Consider the following 11325-nt stretch of genomic DNA (forward strand, 5'->3'; position numbering starts at 1 on the left):
TCCCTACCCCTTGCACTCCCAAGCATCCATATGCTGACTGCAGACAAGTGGACACTTACACAGTGCTTTGAACTTTTTAGGGGCCTTGTGTCAGCACACCATGCCAAAACTGCCTTGCAGCAGTAAAACCCAGGAAAAGAATCCCTCGGGCACAATTCTTTATTTCATGGTTCTCTGCACCTGTCCATGGCTCCAAGGAGAGCCTTTATAGACAAAGTCCATATCACAGAGTCAGTTTGCTGCTGTACTCTTCAAATCCTGTTCCTTCCTTCATCCCCAAGTTTCAGCTGATGGTAGCATACATGAGTGCAATATCTAGTTTCAAGTTTCAGCTGATAGTAGCATATGTGAGTCCAATTTCCATTTAGTTTCCAAATGAAACATGAATCACTCAAAATTCTCACTGCTAGTGTGCTGTTTCTGGGAACTGTGAAGAACAGACTCTGAAGAGCATATAAATATTTTTCGCTAAAATTAGTTTTACCTGGACATAAATACTAAAGAAAAAAAGTCAGAATTTCATCCATAAGGATGCAAATTTTTTAAAAAGAATCTTAAATACAAAAAGGAACTTGCCCTCAGGACACAATTATCTTCCTTTCAGGGAAATCACGTGGACGTAGAAGATCTAGAACCAGTAGTGAACTAACAAGAAATTCACTGTACAGACATAGTGGCACGTCTTGAATGCAAAATCTCAGAGTTAGACTGACAGGGTGCAGTCTTCTAGGAACACAGACGTACATGATATTTACATGGTAATGAAAAAGCAAAAACCAAAGGCATTTCATTAATCTAAAATTTTATTATATTTTCCCCTCAGCTGATACTCCATTACTGCAGCCTTAGAAGAGTTTTGTTTCCCTAGGTAGACAGGTTTTCAACCGACTGTCTCTGACTGTAAACATCTAGGCTAGGTCAGATTTTAAACCCAGCCTTTCATTAACACAGTCAGATACAAAGGACCAGTCGAAATCCTGACCACCTGGAAGGCTGCAAGGGAACCAAAAACAACCCAAGAGGATTTTCATCATTTTCCGTGTTTGAATAGAGAACCTTTCCTGTGCTTTGATCACTAAATAGTTAAGCAATTACACCACACATTCAAAACATGGACACATTCTACATTTCAAGCTCTAATCAGAAACATGTGCAATTGTTTTTCCACTTATGAAGCTTGTGGTTTTATCTTCTCAGCAGCTTCAAGGACAGATGGAAGGCTGACTTTGTCTCCAAATTCTTTCTCACGATGCTCCAGTAAAACACCCTAGTCAAAGACACAAGAGAGAAATTCAGACATGTCTCCCTGCAAAAGGTCCACTGCCCAACTGAGCAATTCTAGGAAACAAACTTCTGATCTTATACAAGACTAAAAAGCCTCCTAGATGGCCTGCAGTACCTGTCTTCCTGCCCCAATCACATATACACCTCCCAGGGTGAATCCTTCTCCTTCCAGATTTCCACTATATCCACTTCTCCAAGCACGGAAGAAATTCTGCCAAACTCCCAGACGGAAGAAGCCTGACAACATCATTTTTCGTCTGCGTGGACCGTAAAAGCCTTTCTGCAGGGGAACAGAAAATATGTCAGCAAACAAAGGGAAAAGGACTTTTCATTCATGTGGATTTTAAGCTCATCCACAAGTATTTAAGCCCCATGTACACCTACATCCCTATTGCTGACAACAGCAGTGCTTTGTGATAAACATATTTTTTTGGTCGGTTGGTTGTTGGGGTTTTTCTTAAAAATTCAGCATGATTCTTTCACACAGGCAGAGGGGAGAGAGAAAATAAAAGGATCATCTAGTAGATTTTGAGTATTACATATTCTTTTTTTCTTTAGAACCCAAATGACTTTTAAATGTGTCTCCTGGTTTAGGGAGAAAGCAGGGCGGTGGTTCTGTAGGACATGAGATTGGCAATCCAGCACGTGCCAGTGCCCTGGAACAAGCCATATCACTGCAATCTGACCTGTACATCATGAATTAATTACATGTGTCACCTTCAAACCTTGATTCACACATCATAAACACAGCCAGTGAAAGAAAGGAATAAATATTAACAGGCCATATTGTTTACCTGATAAAGGGGAGGAATAATCCAGCAACAGCAACTTATCAGTGCATTGCTACACCGCAGTTTCTAAGATGAGCAGGATGTGTAAATATAGAAAAACAAAGCCAATTAACTTCTTAAACTACAGTGCTACTAAATCCTTTTTCAATCAGACTACATTCTACTTATTTATACAAGCTCCTCAAACAGGGCGTTCATAGATTCGTTTTTAAACAAAAGGAGAACACAAACTTCACTATACCTTTTCATCCAGAAAGATTTCTCCTTTGAAGTAATGCTGAAAATCCTCCACTTCAGTCCCTATCTTCTCTTTCACAACAGCATAGAGGGGGACACCCAGCTTGGACAGCTGGGGTTTCAGAGAGGAGAGCTCGGAAGCCTCCTAAGCAATGGAAAAAAACCCAAACATTTCAGTCAATAAATGGAGGTTGGAAAGTTTCACCTTGAGTTTCAAGACCATCAGAAACACACGACTTCTAGCTTGAGGCACAAGCCAGAAACAGACCTGTAACATTTAAGCTACTTAAACGTTACCTAGGCAGCTCTTCATCAGATTTACTACAATTTTTCTTTGTTAAACATGGAGGAGGTAGATTCTAAGCATTCACTGGATAAAACATATTTTTAATTTAAAGCTGTGGAAATACTTTGCCTATAATAGGGCTTCAATTATCTTCTGAAGTATTTGAGAATGGTAGAAATATAATGCCTGCACATCACGTAACTTTTTCAGAATTTTCAATTCTTTTTTCCAACTTGAAATCCATCATTGTCAGTCCTTCTGCAAAGTATTTTGAGGGTTCTGTGCAGAAGCAGGCTACACAAGTTTACAGTAAGTAATGAAAATACACTCTCCTTCCTAAATCCCCCAGTGAAAAATAAACCAGGGAATTTCTTCGTAAACTTTCAGTATCCCAGAAGCAAAATTGCTTTTTCTCATGTGTAAGAGTATAAAGTCTCACCACTCATCTGCTGGGTTTTTTGTTCTCCTAAAGAAATCCTAATTTGCACAGTTTATATAAAGATCCCTGAGGTTTTGAACAGATCAGAGTGTGCACTGAAAATATGTTTCCTACCTCCCATGGAGAAAGGTCATTTTTAGTGGACAGAATTCCCACATAAAAAATCAAATCCACACTTTGAAAACAGTGGACACAGTTTACATGATCACTCTCAGTCACCTAACTGAAAGGCTAGCAGGAGACCTAAAATTCACTGAGTACCAAGGAGCAAACAGATAGGGATAAACAGACAGGCAGATTTGAAACTTTCAGTAATACTACTACTGCCAATAATAAAAAATCACTCTGGGATTCCTGACTGACTGTGTGTGGAAGTTACAGAGTCAGGCACCTAAGTGCATTCTCCCCCAGTGACGCTACAGCTGTTCAGAGAGCAAAGCACTTGAACCTTCCATGAATTCTACACGTATTTCAGCAGTTACTACTGATGGAAGCAGATGCCTTAATGAAGAGGTTACAATATTAATTACTCCATGTTACAGAGCAGTGAGTAACAACATAATAACTATTTTTCCCTATAGCTATGAGAAACATACTGTCCAAGGTGCAAGCTATGGCTGTTCCTTCCCGGGCACTTGGTACATTCAAATCGTGTTTTAGGTGTCTGCTTCCAAGGAGCTCCACCCAAGGAGCCTAATGTCAACTTAAGGATCAAAATTTGTTTTCCAACCCACCTTGTTTTGGAACAGAAACTCCTTATCTTCAAAGTCTGTACCTTCCTGCCTCACATTTAGCACCCAGAACCAAGAGGTACTCCGTCAATACAAACTTTTTTTTCTGCAGATGAGCTTTATCTGATGGCTTTCTGCCAACCCAGTCTTGGACTGTATTTGACCAGACACTACCTGGCTCACAGAGACTTATTTTGGACTACATTTATAAAAATAGCCCATAAGACTCATTACCATCTGAATCTTGTGCAATCTCCCTTTCTAATTACCATGGGCTAGGTCCCTGGCAGATGTAAAAATCACGTAACCATCACCTTCAGAAGGAAAAAGCTCAGGACCTGGACCATACAAACCAGCTGCAAAGGAAACTAAGTATGCTGGTAGCTGGTGACCAGTTCTAGCCATGAAACAAAACCTTTCAGATGTATTTGATGACTGTGCTCTTCATCCCCTCCCTTTATTTACAGACTATCTATGCAAGCAGACCTCAACCCTTCTTAATTAATCCCCAAGCCCAGCAAGTACCTCTCTGCACAAAAATCATCCAGGTCTTCGTACAGCCATGATCACTGCACCATTCTCCTTCCATAGTTCACCTGCTTTGAATGTCCTTTGTTCTGTTTGTACAGGAGAAACAACACCAACAATCATATCAGTCAGTCTTGTTTATAACAATTAATAGTTTATGGAGCAACACAAAGCACTGCAGAGAATTCCACATTCAAATACAGTTCTAAAAGGAAAAAAATTCTATATGTATAAGGGGAGATTATTGCATTATTGATTTTTAGAAGTGTTTCTTGTTTCATCCAGAAATAACTGTTTTGGTTGTTTTTCCTTCACCACAAGTATTGGATATCAAGGGCAACTAGGAAAGACTGAGAAAACAGCTGCCAACCCTGGCCTTAGGTTCTTATAGAAGTCCAATTATTGAAGAACATGGTCTGAAATAGCCAGAATCTTACCTGATCCCAAAGTTTTTAGCTCTATCTCCTCTAAAAACTCCAATGTAGCCTTTTCTGGCTTGGACAAAAACAGGTCAGTGTTAGCAAGGACGATTCCTGTCACAGCTGCACCAATGGCTCCGAGGCCAACAGACCACATGCCCATGGTGAAGGCCCCCAGGTCAGGGAGGAAGGACATTTCTGGAAAGAGAAACAAAGAACAGACACCTCTAACACTGAACATCAATGATGCTAGAGGATGAGGAATTGGATTAAAACAACTAAAAGCTCATGCAGGTATTTTTAGTTTTATGGCGACGATCTGAATATTTATTAATGTACTGAAAGGAGTTTTAAAAGATAGAGATTACATTCCGCTTCTGTGCCTGACCCACATCAAAACTAGATATTGACAAGATGTTTTTATCCTTCCCTGCCACCAGACAAAAACATTAACGTTGCTCAGATGCAATGAGGAGAAAGATGACTGAAGTGTATGTGTGTAATAAAGAGCCTCTAACAATATAACCTGTACATTATTAGCCAGTAACCGAAATTATTACAGTAAGACAGCAGTTTCTTTCAAAAAAAAAAAAAAAAGAGAGAAGTATTTGTAAATTAAATGTTTTACACAAGCTAATCTATATTAAACAGTGAACTTTACAAATACACTATAGAAGACTTGGGGAAAAAAAGCAAAATTAAACCTGCTATATCTGGTTCATCATAACTGGTAACCTTTCACATTCCTTACAGTTCCCCACTGAGAACCAAGCAGGCACAAAGCCAAACTTGGAGCTCATGCCTGCAGACAGAAAAATGTAGACTTGCAACCATTTTATTACCCAGTGATCTGACACTGCAAACATGCCTGGGACAGCACCTTTCTCTATGCTAACTCACTGCCACTCTTGCTAAAGCAGAAAGGACAGCAGGAACAAGCAGCCTGCACTCACACACCACTTGGAACTGACAGCATTGCAATGGCAACCATCACACACAAATATTCCACCGTTAAACTACAAACCCTGCGTGTGGTGGCTCAAGTTAGGAGGTAATTTTGTTTAACCACCTTCCACAAACCCCCCACAGCCCAAACCTGACCCTTGCAAGTATTTCACAAGTCTGAAAAGGGCGTCCAGTGAGGCAGTATCAGTTAATGAGGATGCTGGAAATCACAACAGCCCTGCCTCGTGGACAAAGTTCAAGATCCAGCGCTGGGTAATAACTGGTACAAGAGTCACTGAAGTTTTGGCAGCACAAGAAGTCACTGTACACTCACATTGCAAGAGCTGCATATTTGCATTCACACAACTGTAGCATTACATATTATGGAGAATCAAAATTTTTTCACAAAAAACGTATTTCCTGATAGAATATTTTGGTAAATACTGCTGCCTGTATATACTTTTGTATGGGTGAGGTTCCCACCTCAATAAATGTAAGAAAATATTACTCTTTTGAACTGTGACTGCTAATAAGCCAGACATACACATCATCCTTATCCCCATGGCTAGCTGCTGCCAGAATTCAGAAACAATTAGGAGTAGCTCCTCAATTTTGTGCCAGGAATTTTCTTTGAGAAAACCCCTTTCTATCCTTAAACCCAGCTCCAGAATACTACTGATAAACAAATGCAACATTGGGAAACAAAAAGTAAAAACAGATCACATTGTTCTTTTAACAGCATACTTGGTTTCAAGGGAGGCAGTATCATGGTATCTAAAAACGTAAGTAACCCATGATCCTGAGCAAGAAAGCAAGAAACAAGGCCAGTTTACACAAACATCATGCAGATAAGAGAACAGATCCTACCCTGTTTCACCACTTATTTCTAACCAAGGCAAAACTTCCTGGACTGTATCTGCTTTCTTTACATACTTCTTTCAAACATGAAGTCATGTTGTAATAACATTTTTTAATATCTGCCTCTGACACCTATCAGAGACCATCCTGACCCCAGCCTTTGGAATGATGAAAATGTAACTCCAAATGTATGTAATGCAGCAATATCCTTGTCTTCAGACTTAAAATCTCTGTAGCATACCCAATTGGCTAAAGCCCTGCTCCCTCCCAGAGTTTGATTACCCAATTATTTGGATTTCAATCTCATCAGGTCAAGAAGCGTTGTTTGGGGTTTTTTTTGTGTTTTTTTTTTTATTTATATTAAAGGCAGTGGAGGGGAACCCAACTATTAAACCCTTGTGCACATCATTTGTGTACAAAAATGTTACAAAATTTGTGGCAAGTGATTAATGAGTAGTTCTCACATACCTTTTCATTTTTATTAGCATAAAGAACATCTCTAAAAGTCAGCTTCTGATCAGTAGTTACTGATCCAGGAGATCATTAAGTGTAGCTGGACTCTGTTACTCTCCACACAGTGACAAAAAACCCAACGTTATTCAAATATGGGATTTTTTTGCTATTTATATAAATAGGAAAAAGGAAAATGCAGCTCTGCAGGGTGATACCTAAATTCCTCCCCTGCTAAGCAAACACCAGAATAAGCCACTTTGAAAAATATGCATGGGAAGCAGCAGACAGGATTATTAAACCATTTGCTAACGAGACAGGCTGAGCCCTGACACATCACGTCATTGAACCCCAAGTGCCGAGACTGACTGAAAAACAGCTGAGCATTTGCAACTAGCAGCTCCATTTCTGGTAATCTGCTGTTTATTAAGGACATCTGAAGCTCAAAACGACTCCACAACCCTCCACCCCCCCCACACATTAAAACACAAACAGATCAGGATTTTAAACACAGAGCAGCAATGAGACGACACAACAAAGCATCCTACAAGCCGTAATCCATGAGAGGAGACAGGAGAGCATCCCCGCAGCCTCTACAGGGCGCAGCACTCACCAGAACCCATCAGGCTGCTGGGCTTCGGCCGCCAAACCCGGCAGGCGAGCGCAGGAGGGAGGGAGGGAAGCGTAAAAGGAGGGGAGCCCGGCAGGGAGGGGAGCCCGGGAGGAATGGGGGGAGCCCAGGAGGGAGCCCGGCTGCGCTGCACGGCGCTGGGGAAGGGCTGGGGAGGAGTCCCGGCCCGCAGCCTGCCCCTCTCCGGGACCGGGCTGTGCCAATCCCTGCCCCAGTGACAGCAGTGACAGCAGCCAGCACGGCTGTCCAATCCAGGGCCAGGCTCGTTTAAAGGGATCTTAATCGTTCCACCTTCTGGGTTGTTTTTTAACTGAACGCATGGTTAGCTTTTTTATGGGGCGGGTAGGCACAGGGGTTACAGAAAGCCTTTCTGAAGCTGGAACAGAGCACAAAACTTTTAAATCTGCATGCTCAGCCACACTCTTCTGTAGAACTGGGCATTTTCACAAGTAACATTTTCCCTGTGCTTCAGCCTGTTCTACATCCAACCCCTTCACATATTTCCCTGTATTCTACATCAAACCCCTTCACACATGCATGCTGTATGCCAAAACATTACAAACAACCCTGGAAAAAATTAAAAAGTCATCACAATGCACAATATTAGGGAAAAAAAAATTATTAGTATTAGGCTGTACCTCTACAGGGAACTAACCCAGTGTTTCTAGTCACTGCTTTAGTGGCAACATCCCTTTGCTAAAAAGCATCATTTTCTCTGGGACTATCAGATCTTCCAACTCTCAACTCTGTTAAAACTTCCAGAAAAGAATGAACACTCCTCTTTAAACAGTACAGGCCAAAAAAAAAAGGAAAAACATATTTTTGTGTGTATGTTTTTGTGGTGACCACAAGAGATCTACAAAATAACAGTGAGTTATTTTATGACCTATCAGTACTCAGTTAAACAGAATTTGAACAACTTGATCCTAAGTGCAAGTGGATGGTCTTCACTTTTGTCAAGACCAGTTAAAAGTTGTTTTCTAGATGTCTCATTTCCCTCCCACCCACAACCAAAGAAAAACTTGTCATTCAGCTATCCTTAAACATTTATTTTAAGTGTAAACAGGACCCACTGCAGCTGTGTCCCTCTGTTTTCAAGATGCCAGTAAGACTCAGAGTAGCAAACAGATTTCCTCACATACTTTTCCTAAAAAGAAAACTGTCTTGCAAGTTGGACTGCACTAACAAATACTCTATAGCCTAAAGTGGTTTTGACCATTGCTTGCTCTTCCTTCCCCTCCCACTCCAGCTTCCCCAAGACATTCCATATCAAGCCTAAAAATGTTTCAGAGCTTTGTCAGAACTTGCGTATCCCAAACAAGTTGGGCTGAGCTTTTTATGAGACATTTCCCACCTCCCCCCCAAATGAGTCATGATTACAAATACCTTTGTAAGCTACCTCCTATAAAGAAAATTTACAATTCACAATAACCTGGTAACATGCTCATCAAGATTTCATGAGTGTTTAAATACCATTAAGGATTGCAAAATACAGCAACCTGACAGATCTTCAAACTTAGCCCTGCTTGAAGCAGGGATCTGACTGGAGAAACCTAGGAGTACTCTTCCAACTTAAAATGGCCTGTAAACACAAAAATCAATGCACAGAGAAGCCTCCTAGCATTTCTTGTGGCATAATTGTAATTTTCACAACACAAGGGATTATTTTCCTTTCTTTTTAGCTTTGTAAAGTCCTAACAAAGCACACATTGTGTCGAGAATAACAATCATCTTTTTAGGTTTCTTCCCAATTTGTGCATGGTTCACTACTGAATTCCATGGCTGTAGCTGTAGAAAAAGTTGCTGTGTCAAGCACAGAAACCATACTCCTTCCTTTGAAAGGAAGTTAGTTGTTACCCCCATTCTTAGACTGTTTTAAAGAAACCCAACATCTCAACAAGCCTTTTCTTTAGAGCAAGGGAGAGCAAAGAACTCTGGCACACTGCTTTGGAAATCTTCCAGCTCTCTTTATATTGAGAAGGAACAGACAGCTAGACACTGTGTATGGAAAAATTCAGATCTCTGATGAATCAGTGAATGGATACCATGGAGATATGAGATATTTTAGGTACTTTTTGCAGTTCTGTGCTCCATATCTGAAGATAATACAGGATGAACTCACAGCTTGGTCTGCTGGTGATGCAGAGCAGGAAAGCTGCACTCTGAGTTGGTCTGAAGAGGTGGTGGAGGAAAGGGAATACCAACAAACCCACCAATAATACAAGTCAGCATTTACTGACAGCACAGCAGGTGCAGGGCAGCAAGTGATCCCTCTGGTTCCCACACAGCAGATCCAAGAGTTCTAAGTCCTGCAGATTCAAGCTTAAATAAAGATTTTCCCACCTTTTTGGGTTCTTAGGCCTTGCTTATATTTTAACTTCCACATTTCCCACACTATACAATTTATAACAGCAAAATCGTCAATAAAAGCAAAGACACAAGCAAATGGACACATTTCAACTCCACCCCACAAGGCAGAGGGGCTCTATGCATGGACGAGGCTGTAACACATCACCACACACCCACCCAGGGCACAATAATTTCCACACAACCTTGTTTCCCCTTGCCTGCTATGAGCCAGGTCTGATGGGAACAGTGCCCCTACGGTTATAAAGAAAAGGCTGGGAGGCCTCCAAGCTGGTCCTTCGAGCAGCTCGAAGGTGGATTTCCTGAGCTGAGCGATTGCACCCAGGACCCAACCAGCACATCACGAATGAAACGAGAAACGAAGCACGGAGTCTCTTCATCCTTCACGGATCCTGCTGTGCCTGCTCACACCGGATAAGTTGGCCTTATCCCTGGCAAGCAGGGATCTCTCAAAACGTCAAACCACGAGGGCAGGCATGTGTAGGATTTCAACCTCGACAGCTCGGGATGGCGAGAGCCGCGGGGTCCCCGGCCGCCCCTCGGTGCTCAGCAGCCCGCGATCGCCGCCTGCCCCCGGCTGTCAGCGGGGAGGAGAGAGCACCCCGCGGGGGACAGCCCGGGGGAGGGACAGCCCGGCACGGCGCGGGCCCGCGGCGCTCCCACCCGCCGGACGCCCGCTCTGCGGCCCCGCACTCACAGCGCCGCTGTCCCGCCCAGCCCCGGCGCGCCGCAAGCACACGCGGGCCCGCAGCCACCATCACCCCGCACCCGCACCGCGGCCCCAAGCTCAGCCCGCACCCGCACCCCCTCGGCCCCAAGCTCAGCCCGCACCCGCACCGCGGCCCCAAGCTCAGCCCGCACCCCGCACCCGCACCGCGGCCCCGCGCTCAGCCCGCACCCGCACCGCGGCCCCGGGCCCCGCACCGCGGCCCCGCACTCACAGCGCCGCCGCTCCCGTTCCGCGGCCGCCGGCGCCGCCCCCGGCGCCCTCCGCGCACGCCCCGCTCGGTGCCCTCCGGCCCGGCGGCCGTGCGGATTAGCCCCGCCGTTAGCGGCTGGAACGGATCGAAGCTCTCTGTGCCCTCTCGGAGCCCATTGTCCCCACTGTAGCTTCTGCCTAAGAGAAGAAAAAAAAATGAAATACATTATGGGATACAGAGCTTAAGTACGCAAGGCAAAAACAGCACCCAGCCCATAACGACCTGAGTCCAAGAATGCTGTGAGCTTATCATTCAACTAATCTGATTAATGGGGCACTTAAAATGTTTGCATATATATTGCATTCAAGAATATACTTGCTCAGATAAGCCAGCCAATAACATGTCACAACATCGTTTAACAAACACGCTCTTCAGATGC

General features: G+C 43.3%; 1 protein-coding gene across 3 annotated transcripts; it reads right to left on the reverse strand.

Moving 5' to 3' along the window:
- Positions 1-785: 785 nt before the first annotated feature.
- On the reverse strand, positions 786-11065 carry PRXL2A (peroxiredoxin like 2A). Of its 3 annotated transcripts, none has more exons than XM_064430275.1 (6): positions 10908-11065; positions 4734-4913; positions 4294-4385; positions 2317-2457; positions 1400-1564; positions 786-1267 (listed from the first exon to the last, which is right to left on the reverse strand). In XM_064430275.1, the coding sequence occupies exons 2-6, from the start codon at positions 4909-4911 to the stop codon at positions 1169-1171; spliced, it is 675 nt and encodes a 224-aa protein (XP_064286345.1). In that variant the 5' UTR covers positions 4912-4913; positions 10908-11065; the 3' UTR covers positions 786-1168. The 3 variants fall into 3 exon arrangements, with proteins under 3 accessions (XP_064286345.1, XP_064286346.1, XP_064286344.1); XM_064430276.1 differs by lacking the exon at positions 10908-11065 and adding an exon at positions 10735-10743; XM_064430274.1 differs by lacking the exon at positions 10908-11065 and adding an exon at positions 7582-7740.
- Between the last annotated feature and the right edge of the window lie 260 nt (positions 11066-11325).

This window comes from Passer domesticus, chromosome 8 (assembly GCF_036417665.1).
Source record: "Passer domesticus isolate bPasDom1 chromosome 8, bPasDom1.hap1, whole genome shotgun sequence".
Classification (NCBI taxonomy): domain Eukaryota; kingdom Metazoa; phylum Chordata; class Aves; order Passeriformes; family Passeridae; genus Passer; species Passer domesticus.